Consider the following 12,155-nt stretch of genomic DNA (forward strand, 5'->3'; position numbering starts at 1 on the left):
AAGTATCCTAACCCCGTGGGAGCTTGAGGAAGTTGTACCAACTTCACAGGAAGTACTCATCTAAGAGCAAACATTCAAGAAAATAAATGATGTGGTGTTTATAAAAGTGCTAGCCACCTCAAGCGAGCAACAACATCCCACTCCCGCTGGTGAGCACTTTGCTCGCATTACATGCTCGAGAATCGTGCCCAATGCATATGGGAGCTTGGAAAAATCATACCAGCTTGACTAGATCTTATGCTTGTGTGGAAGCTATGGTCTCAAGCGTGTAAAGCAACTTGATCTCCAAAAGTATCCGACTCTTGGCCAAATTGGTCGGTTAACATGGAAGCTTGGCTCTTGAGCATGTAAAGTGCATCTAATTGCCAATAGTATCCAACCTTCGATCAAATTGGTTGGATGACTTGGGATATCAGACTCTCAATCAAATTGGTTGGATTATGTGGCGAGCAACAACATATCGCCGGAAATCTTCATCTTAGAACCCATCTCAGAATCATCAAGCCCACAACACAAATACTGCAAAAAATATCCATCTAAGAATCATCAAGCCGACGACAAAAATACCAACTAGAAATATCCATCTCAGACCCACGGCAATGGCAGCGCCATGGGTCTCTAGTGTGAAAGTTAAGATATTTCTAGTCGCTCTATATTTCCATCTCTACTATGGCCACAGGTTGCGCCGTGGTTAAATCTGGTCACGTTGACGCGGTCATCCATCTCTACAATTTCTCTAGAGAAGAAGTATGAAGTAGAAGGAGAAGAGAAAGAACAAAAGAATGAAGAATAAGAATAGGGTAGATGGAGAGTGGGGGTGCAAGATTAGATGAAGATGAAGCTGATTCTAGAGATTTTTGGTTGTTAGCTAGTTTGATTTGGATTAGGGTTGTTTCTATCTAATTCGATTTGTTATAGGGGCATATTTTAGTTAGTTTGGATATGCGGCAGGGGCATTTGAGCCTAACTCAGGTTGCTTGTAGGGGCACATTGGTCGGATCACTATATGTAGTAAGGGTATTTTAGTCCAACATGGGATCTGTAGAGTGAAATTTTGACCCAAGTGACCTGTAGAGGGACATTTCAATTGGATCAAAATGTAGCAAGTCAAGCAATTTTGATCCATGTCTTATGGGGTACGGTAGGGTCTACGCTCGTTCTTTTATTAGAGATAGATACTAATTCTTTTTGAATAATTAAGTAATCAACCTTCCAAATAAAGAATCCAACCTTTTGAATGAAAGGATACTCAACAATTAATCAATCACGGACAGGTGATTAATTTTAGAGTGCAAGTTGAAGAAAGAAAAATACAAAACAAACAAAACTTCAGAGTACATGTTGTCTCGTGTGAAGTAAATTACTATATATAATTGACTTATAGTCATTTAGGTCTCTAATTTTTTAATGAGGCAACAAACATATTGACATCCTCAAAACACGCACTCCTTTGTTCACTTTGAAAGCATGAAAATCTCCATCTTTCTCAACCATAAGAAAGTCATTGATTGAAGAAACTTATCATGTTCTCGATTCCCAACCACAACTCCTCAATCTATCCAAAGGACGTTTATGTTCTTTCAATACATTGTGTTGTCTATATAGTGGCTTTTTGTTCGGTCGGGGTGTTCCACATACGATCTCCTCTTGCATCCTTTATTTTATTTTAATAACGCTTCCTTGTTACAATAAAAATAAGAAAAAGAGCTAATTGAAATCATACTCTTTCCTTGCAATAATGTTGCTGTTTCCTCGTGACTCTTCATGTCTAGTACCCTTCCTCTGCTTTGATTCCTATCTTCTTCTTTATTCTTGACTTCTTTCTTTTGAAAATGGCAGTTGATATTAATTATTGTGTAACATATTTTTATTCCTATCTGCTTATTATTCCTGTTAGATATTTAAAGAGGAGAAAGACTATTTATTGCAAGTTAGTGCTCACGGGATTAACTTTTGTCTGAGACCGAATTCAACTGATCATTTTGTGGACCAGATTCACACAATGTTTGGTCGCTTTTCCTCGCAAGTCAATGGCACGCACCTGATCAAACTCCCGTGCAAATTTGATGACAATAGCTGAGTCAAAGAAAACATAGTTTTATAGACATGCATGCTTGTAATTAAAGCCCCCACTCTCCTGAAATTAAGATTGGATAGTGAGATGAGATGAATTAAATAAAATATTATTTTTTATTATTATTTTGAGATTTCAAAAAGTTGAATTGTTTATTATATTTAGTGTGAAAATTTAAAAAAATTATAATGATGAGATAGAATGTGAAAGAACAATCTCCATATCCAAACAGTACTAAACAGACATGCATGGTGGCAGGGCCGGCTCAAGGGATAGGCAACTAAGGCCACCGCTTAAAGCCCCCACCTTGAGTAAGCCCCCAAATTAAAAGAAGAAAATAATTATTAAGACCCTAAGAACTAAACTACAGAAAAAATATTAGTTAGCAAAAAAGATGAAAATTTTTTGCCTAAAATAAAATCAATCTTAAATGGTAAGATTTGGTAAAAAAAAAAAAAAAAAAAAAACCAGTCAATATAAAAGTTTTACTTAAAAAAAAAATTCTTACCGCAAAATTTTCAGACAATAGTAAAATCGGAATAGAATTAGCAAAATGATGATATATTACTCTTTAATATTTGATAAAATATGATTTTTATTTTGATATCGATGGCTTTATTTGTTTTCAAAATGAAGTGTTAAAAAAATATATATGGATAAGCGATAATACTATATGTACAAAAAAAATTAGATTCTCTTTTAAATTGTTATAGGACTTATAGATATTTTTAATCAAAAAAATATTACTATTTGTTTTGCATCTCATAGATTTTCAATAAATTTTATTATTTAATAAATAAATATTATTATCATTTTTAAATTAAAACGTCGTGTAAAAAAATAAACTAACTATTAGTTTGCAGATTTATTACTCTTTGGCGAGGAAGGCTACAACCTCATGCCTAGGTGAACCCAACCTTTTCATCTCACGCACCCAATGTAAATATTATAGACATCATTAAATTAAATGAGTAATAAATTAATAATTAATTTTATGTAAGAGATTTAATTTTTAAGAAAATATTATTTAATATATTATATTTAGCTTATATAATTATAAGTTCCCAAAATTATATTTCTTAATTTAAACTCAAATAACTAGATAGATTTCTTTAAACAGATCAGATAAGGTTGTTTGCTAAGCACTGTAGCGCATTATGACCAATTATGCGCAACGTCCGTCTCTACAAAGGTGCTACTCATTAAGGGTGGTAATATATGACTATGGGTGGTCAATTGGTAATATACGACACCACTCATGAATCTAACATCAAATAAATGAGTTTGAATTTGATATTAAAGGATTTGGATTAAAATGGATTGACTCGAAAAAACATGATTAATACTGGTCAATTCTTGAAACCCACAATCAATCTCTATAATACAAATAAATCTTATTTTCAAATTCTATAAATGTTTAATTTAATATACTTTTATTGTTGTTAAGGTGTAATATTAATATTAGTATTTGATTACACGAATAATTGCATAGCAGTTGAAAAAAAAATATGAAAGGAAAAGAAGAAAAGAGATGAAGAGATGACCTTGTGAGAGGATGAAATTTTTTTGAATTTTTATCCGAACTTGAGTGTTTCGAGTAGGAGTAATATTATATTCAGTCGTGGAGTACACAAGTATCATACAATCGTTTTGAAAAGGAGCCTACTATTAAAAAATTAATTTTTTTTTCAAATAAGTCTTATATTTATTTATTTTTTTTAAAGTAATTGCGCAATACTTACACACTTACGACTGCAATTATATTTTCTCTTCGAGTAAATAAGAGATAAACTATGAAGTAGGTCTTACAAGATTTATTATCTGCTCACGTGTATTTTTTGAACATCATTAAATGTTTAATAAATATTATAAAGTTCATTCTATACTTCTATCTTTCTCTTATACAATGAAAAATTTTAAACATAAGCTTCACACTCTACACACCACTTAAAAATATGTGATTTTACCTTTTACCCTCATATTTCATATTTAAAAGTAAAATTATATATTTTTTAAGTGGTGCGTAAAGTATAAAGATTCTGTATAGCATGACTCTCATACAATACTATCTAAATTTGGGGGGCTGTATTTTACTTTTCTCATGAGATCACAGCCTACACTTCTTGGGAGGAAGGAAGCCTTGTAAGGTGCACTTAGCATAGATAGCGAAAGAACATTAGGTGGGTTTATCATGTATCTATCTTACACCCCTTCAAAGATGACAATGGAACCTCTTGTGTTCCAACTCTCAGTGGCGGACCCACGTTGGTTTATATGGAGAATGGCCTCCAGAAAAATTATAATCTCCATATAATCTTTAAAATTCTCGAAAATCTCAATATATCTAAAAATGCCTCTATCCATTTTTTTTTCCTATAATCCCAAAATTTTATATAATTTCCATATATTATCTATTTTTAAAGACGTGGTTTCACTTAAACTAATTTTAGGAGAAATGTTAAATTTATTAATACGGATCCTAAATCTTTTTGTTATACAATATTAGGCTTCTTAATATAGAATCTAAAGTGAAAATACAAGAAAAATCATTTAAGATTGATGATCTATATAAAAAAATAGTTGGGAGGTTTTATTCTCTAAACTTCATTGAGCAAGAAAAAAATTATTTAAGGTCACAATTATATTATTATATATTTATTGAGACAAAAATATATAGATTTTACATGAAACTTAATAAACTAACTTACATACTAGAATGATAGATGACATTCTAAAAGATCACTTGATAGTTTCTCTGAAAAATAAATAAATTCTAAATATTTAACTACAAAATAATTATGGATGAATATTATTCCATAAAACATTATTATCATCAAACTGAAACATATATTAAGTTACTTTTTTAGAATTTTATTTTTACATTTATGTAGCAAATTATCCAGATATACTTTATATAGTTAAGGTTTTTTTTTTTATTCTCTTATTTATTTTATAATAAATGTGTCACACTGTAGAAAAGTTGGCCCCTCAACAATTGTTGGTTCTACCATTGGTTCCAACAAGATAATATGATGTTTCAAAGTTGACTTTTAGAGAACTTAGAGAAAAGCCATAAAGATAAACACTCAAAAAGATAATATGGTCTTTTAAAGTTGACTTTTAGCTTTTTTATCTGCTTAAATAACTTTTTATATATTTATCAAATATATCATTATTTCTATGAAAGAGTTTTTAGACTATTAATAGTACTTTTTAAACTTCCAAACTCAACCAAATAGGCACTTAAAAAAGAAACAAGTTATTTGCCTGATCCATAGGATCATATCTCTGTCTAAGAACTTAAAAGTGACAAGCTCATTGTTACCTCCTTTACTATAATAGCTTAATTGTAGAGCTATTTAAGAGAACCCCATTCTCTTTTCTCCTCTTCCTCTCTCTTCAACTCCTTGAAAGGGTAGCTAAAACATATATTTCTCATTTTTCTTGTCATCCTCTCAAATAAATTCACGTTCTCCAGCCTTGAATCTTACCTACTTCTAAGAGTGCATAGACTCAGTTAGTAGTTTTTCGCAAGCGAGCCTCGAGTAATTTAAGAAAAAATTCTCCTAATCTGATGGTCCCTGGAAATTATTTACATCAAAAGGTTCAAACCATAGAACCAAGACTTCTCATGAGGCCTCATTCCGCTCCCGTTTACCCTCACACCCGCTTCCTTTGTAACCCAGTTCATACTAAATATATCTATACTCGTAATATATGAAAACATGTTGACCTTTGCGTTAAAGTGTTGTAGCAGAACGGGGAAACATGGATGGTATCAAACTGGAACGGAATGAAACTACAATTAACAACCTTTGGGAGGTTTACAAGTGGGCAGACGAAACATTACCTTAATTAGGGAATTTCGTAGTTGCTTATGGGCATATAGATGTCACCAGCAAGATTAATTAACAGACTTTGACAGCTTATCCATTTAATACAAAGCAATGCGGACAATTGCTTATTTGGCCAATATTTCATCTGCTGGTGCTCTGCATGAATAGGTATCAACCCAATGAGATCAAAGTTTCAGAATTTGTTCATAGAAGTGAAGCAGTTTATAAGAAATGAAACAAGCAAGGCCCCCAAAAAAGAAAGAAAATACAAAATAGAAGGTAAGATGTGTTGTCTGAAAACTCAAAAGAGAAAAGAAACAGAAGAGTGAAAACCTGAATAGACAAAGTTTCGCACATGGCTAACCAAAGGATAAGTGGGAAATAGACTTGCCATGGTGCACAAGATGATGCCAATTCGTAACAGGGCAGCGAGACTGAATAACATCCCAAGCAAAGCTTGATAGACAACTTATCACTAGGATCATTCAACCAAACGACATTGTCTCCATTGCAATATTGGACTTTAAATCACTAGCCATGAGTCATGACACTTACAATCTCCTGCCATTCAGAGGATCCACTAGGCCAGTTCCAATCACCTGCCCGAACTTTAGCTTCCTCTCCAAAATCAGTAGTTGATATAAACCATTCCCAAACTTGCTAACAAAGGGACCAAGAGGGTGCTAATTGCCATATTTTCATTTCACCATACACACTTTATCACGTCTCATGCAAGGGATCTCAGTTTCAATATTTTCTTCCACATCCAGGAGCAATCACCTTGGAACTTTAACTACCACGACTTTCTGTCTCTGACAAGGTAGGATCTAACCCAACAAAGCCAGATGGACCAATTCTAACATATACTAATAATTATAACAAGCTTCCAATAATAAGACGAGTTAATCAGAACCCAACATGGAAATCTATAACAAAGGCAAGAAGAACAGTCCAGCAGGACTCTTACTCTAAAAATACAAACTTTTATCTCATAGAGAGTCGTAGATAAAACAGCCATACAATCAAATTGTCACAATATAAATGTAAGCATGCACAGAACTAAACGAGGCAGCATATCATCTGCTAGAAAAAGTAAATAGCTTCACAATTAAAACAAAACGCACTCTGCGGAGCTCTATTCAACAGCAAAGTCACAAAATTACATGCATGTTGATCAAAAAACATAAACTTCCTCTGAAACGAAATCATGTTAATAATTCCAAATCTCCAAGTTTGAGAGAGACCAGCTAAAGTCAAATAAACTAATTTAAGTTTAGCTTACAAGAGGTTCCAGTAATATCCCCTCTAGTTAACAAACAAAACTATGCCAATAATAGAGGCAAATCTCATGACTTCATTCTACTTTGCCAAGATGCCATGAAAGGTGTAAGTGTATCACATTGGCTCAACTTTCTGCGGGAAAATTATAACAGAGGACATTGTATTGTACAATTGTTCTTCTCTTTCCATGTCCTCGGCAATTTTAGATCTTTCCCATTCTAGCATCCTGATCATATCTTCAGTTTGGATGTAGTTCGCAGGTGCATTAGATCTCACAGAGGCTATAGGAAACTTTACCTCTATATCTTTCCTAAAATCAGATAAGTTGTTCATTATCATGCTTAAAGTGGTACAATGACAGCAGATATCAATAACAAAGGTGTCATTTCTGAACAATCTGAAAATGGACTATATATAATGGCAAAATAAAGAACGACATAGATCAGATGGCACAATGTCATTCATGCAAATTTTCAAATTAGAGAAAAAAAATTGATTTGAAGAAAAAGAATCTTAACTGAAAGCATAAGGGCAAATTTATAACATATCCAAGTACCCAATACTGATCAAGAACTAAAGCAGAGCTTCACGCATTTCTATTATAACAAAAAGACCCTTCATTCTCCTGGAGAGAGCTTTGCTCATATTTAGCTTCACCATCCACTCCCATTATGTCTTCAATTTCAAATTAAATAATATATAATTAAAATCAACATTATTAAATGAGAATAATATATCTATATCAGTAATTTTCATTTGAGAGTCAGTTTTCCTAACGCATGTATCTTTCCGAACTCATGCCTTTTTAATTCGTAACTTCACTTATAGAAGAAGTTAAAAAAGTCTGAATGATTATTTTTTTTTTTAAGTAAAAAAAGAGATAATCGTTCACACTTTTTTAACTTCTTCAATTAAGTGTAGTCTATGAATGATTATCTTGATGATCAGAGTTACCTTCCTACACTATAAAGAGCTCATGGCCCCTCCATTCATTCAAGTAAAGTTTGTGGAATTTCCTATCATTTAAATAAAAACAAAGAAGAGAGTAAGTGAGAGAAGATCAAGATGCTCAGCCAGATTTTGAAAATCAAGGTGCTACTAGTGCTATTCTTTTAGACTATTTCTATCAATAAAATTGTTTCCTGATTAAAAATATTGATAGTCTTTTAAAGATGCCTCAAGTATACTTAGTGCACGTTTGGACACTAAGAATTCTCCAAACTCCTCATAATTTCATTCTCAAGCATCACTCAAACACAAAACACTTTTCAATTTCAAATTTTCAATTTTTTCATTTAATCATTACCTAATCAAAAGTCAAACACAACTTTTACAAACGTAAAAAAAAATATATATATATATATATTTAAACAATTTTTTTAACTTTATAATATTTTTATTCAAGTTTTTCTCTCTCCTTTCCCAAAACCCAATAAAACGTCTTTACTCAAACCATATCACTACTATTCATAAAATTTTGAGATACTCCAAGTGTCCAAACATACCCTAGTTATTCCTATGCATCGCGCAGGTTTACGACTAGTATGTTAAGAAAGAAACATCAATTTATAAAAGATGCTCAGATTGTAACACATAAATCTTGCTGTCCTGTTTTTTGGGGAAGCATATAAATCTGGTTTTCTGATAAATTAACATTTGATTCTCTAAGAAGTTTACAATAATAAAAAAAGGAGTGCAACTTTTCTATTCCTTGCAAGAGCATCACAAGAAAAAAACATGACATTAGAATTGCCAATTTTTAGAGGGGAAAATAAAAGACTACTAACAAATGCCTTAAAAACGATAAAACTTGCATTTAATTTGATACGAACCTGCTACCAAGGGCAAATACACCAGATTTCTTGATCATCCCACCATCTAAAGATAGTGCTCCATCAGTTATGCATGAGAGAGCAAGTAGCATCTCACTTCGGGTTCTGTATATTTGCAGACGAGAAAAGAGTCCATAGAATAATGTCTCTCGTAAACCATATCCACTGGCAGTGAGATAAGATAAATTTCTCCCTTCCAAATTGATCATGTTTACTGCATAATCAAGAAATCCAGATGGACACTGCCCGTTTGGTAATTTTGGTTTTGGAAGAGCAAGCTTCCTTTGTTGGTCATCCTCTACAAACCCACCGGCATATGATCTAAGAACAAACAATAATTAGAATCTTTACATACCAATAATTACTCAAACATAACAGGGTAGGAGACTCTTGCCTTATATCTTCAAGACATATGACAAGGAATCTGCCATTTATCCTCCTTCCGATAGATGATCCAAGCCCATGTAGACCAGTCTTGCTATTTACTGAGCCTTCCCCATCATAATTCTCCAAAGCCTTTACTCCTCCATATGTCTTGCAAACTATCGCAAGCATGGCATCCAATCCCAAGTACTCTGAGAGAAGTCTGTGGAACAACACCAGAGGAAAGATTAAAAGACTTAATAAATATTAATCTTTCTATCTACCATTCTTGAAACTATTCTATGATTATCCTCGTTAAAATTAAATCAGAAAAGTGGGGAATCTTAATATCATGTAGAACCCCATGAAGAGTACACACGTCTGAACTCCAGCCAATGATGAATTTTGGAATGAGCAACAAAACCAATGGTCTATATTTGTTTGGGTAAAGTACATGAACTAAAGAATCACTGACAGCGGCAAAAACCAAGAGTGTGGAGAAAAAAACAAAGTTCGACATAACCACAGATAATCAAGAAAACAAATTTCACTAATAAAAAACTCGGAATAAACAGTAGCTCAATTATCTGCCTTCTTCAACAGTCAGATGACAAAGGGAACAGATGGAGGGTGAAAACTGCTGACCTGCTAAGGTTCTCGTCATCCACTCTCGCAAGACTAGCTACAACACCCAGAACATCCTTGGTTAATGCCAAATCCAATGCCCGGCTTAAACGATTAGCTTTCAACCAGCAAAGTATGCCAGCTGCAGAGTTTTCTTGCTGCAATATCTTTGTTTCCACCTCAGTGTGCAAAGAACTATCACTTACTGTCTCAGCCACATTTTCTGAATGATACCTTCCAAGACTCCCTAAATTCTTTGTCAGCAGAGCAAAGACATGGCAGTATCATATAAAAAATAATTTCAAAAAAATAATGTACCATAAAGGCAGAGCATTGGAAAACTTTCTATCGTCAAGCTTGATTTGTATAAGTATCCTCCCCTACCCTCTCCCAAAAAAAGAAAAGAAAAGAAAAGAAACAAAATAACATACCTTTTAAACCGTGTATAGATTCATCTAAGTGCTTTATCCGACTCTTGAGAAATGCAAGATTATCTTCATGCCTCTTGAATCTTTTGTCCAAGCTCTCTAAATTTTCCTGAAGAGTATGTGAAACGAATTATTAGAAATTTGTTGTGGTTGAGCTAAGATTATGGTATCAGTATGCAACAATAACTCTGCACGATCAGGCAGAGCACATGTCACAACTTACTTTTCTAAGTTTTATGATTGCAGATACAAAAATCGCATTCCAACAAATCAATGACCGTGGAATACTTGCCACAAAAACTGACTAAAATCAAGAGTCCAATGCAAACATGATATACTCATGATTTATGTTCATTTCTATGACTTTGCTGAAGCATTATGGAGACAAAAATGCTATAAGAGTAAGAAAGGCAAAGAGTTGATAAGAAAAAAGTGTCCTACAAAGCATATCCTATCTGGGGAAAAAAACCCAAGCTTCCTGATATAACATTTTCCACGTACCACGACTAAATGGAAAGAAAATAGAAAAAATACAAACCTAAAGATACAAAAATGGAGATGGCGATTTCCCTTCGCAAGAATATTTTTATGGCAATAAAAAGTATCCGATAGGACTCCGATACCTTTTGGAAAGACTTCATACGGGTACTTTGATCAAGGAAACCTGTCTACAATGAATGCCTAAAGGTATTGAACTACCTTTCATTACATTCCAAATACATGCAACCAAGAAAAAATCACTTTTAATATTTATATAGATAAGCAACAGAACCTATAAATGATAATAATTTTGAAAACAAAAAATCAAACAGTTTACTCCGTAACATTGCTAATTTCCTCTGCCAAAAACAATAAATTTATATGAATAAAAACATTGAACAGGTTGAATCCAATTGAGAATTTAGATGACACCCTTGTACATGTTGAATTTACCGATTCGTATAAAAGTGGCAGTTTTTCCCTCTTTTTTTTTTTTTTTTTTTCAAAATTGGGATTGATTGTTTCTTTTTCAATAAACGCGCTATCTGCACAGCTTTCCTTTCTTACCCAAAAAGAAGAAGGAGAAGAGGAAGGAGGAGAATATGAGAAAAACTGGAAGCTCAAAAACGAAACGCGCCCTAAGATTTTGAGCAACAAGAACGTTCTTTTACATTTTGTAGTTCGGTCCACTTCAACCAGAGGGTAAAGAAGACAACAAGAAGTGAAAGAGAAGTAAGTGGCAATGCTAATAATACGCGAAAGAAATTGGCGGAAGAGACTAGACCTGGCCGGTAGCTGGCTGATGCATTGCTGAGACGAAGATGACTCTCAGAGGGCCAATCTCTGAGTCCTATGTGGGAGGCACTCGCTGAAAAGGAAAAATTGTACTCTCTCCAGTTTTATTTTCATCTCATTTTAGGTTAGTTTTTGAAGATAAGATATTTTGAATAGTTGAATAAAATATTATTAAAATATATTTTTTTAATATTATTTTTATTTTAAAATTTAAAAAAGTTATTTATTAAATTTTTATATAAAAATTTGAAAAAGTTATAATAATGCGATAAGATAAAAATATTTGTATATTTGAACTGAATAAAGATTGAAAATTCATCGCAATTCAACTCATCTCATGACTCATTTTATTATTATAATTTTTTTAAAATTTTCGTATAAAATATAATTAATAATTTAATTTTTTCAAATTCTAAAATAATAATAATATTAAAAAATAATA

At 32.7% G+C, this 12,155-nt stretch overlaps 1 protein-coding gene across 1 annotated transcript; it reads right to left on the bottom strand.

The window, feature by feature from the left end:
* Positions 1 to 6,991: 6,991 nt before the first annotated feature.
* LOC121247518 (protein DEFECTIVE IN MERISTEM SILENCING 3-like) lies at positions 6,992 to 11,813 on the bottom strand. The gene is made up of 6 exons (XM_041145863.1): positions 11,703 to 11,813; positions 10,442 to 10,547; positions 10,032 to 10,257; positions 9,418 to 9,609; positions 9,024 to 9,344; positions 6,992 to 7,501 (listed from the first exon to the last, which is right to left on the bottom strand). The coding sequence occupies exons 1-6, from the start codon at positions 11,724 to 11,726 to the stop codon at positions 7,306 to 7,308; spliced, it is 1,065 nt and encodes a 354-aa protein (XP_041001797.1). The 5' UTR covers positions 11,727 to 11,813; the 3' UTR covers positions 6,992 to 7,305.
* Positions 11,814 to 12,155: the final 342 nt, after the last annotated feature.

This window comes from Juglans microcarpa x Juglans regia, chromosome 1S (assembly GCF_004785595.1).
Source record: "Juglans microcarpa x Juglans regia isolate MS1-56 chromosome 1S, Jm3101_v1.0, whole genome shotgun sequence".
Classification (NCBI taxonomy): domain Eukaryota; kingdom Viridiplantae; phylum Streptophyta; class Magnoliopsida; order Fagales; family Juglandaceae; genus Juglans; species Juglans microcarpa x Juglans regia.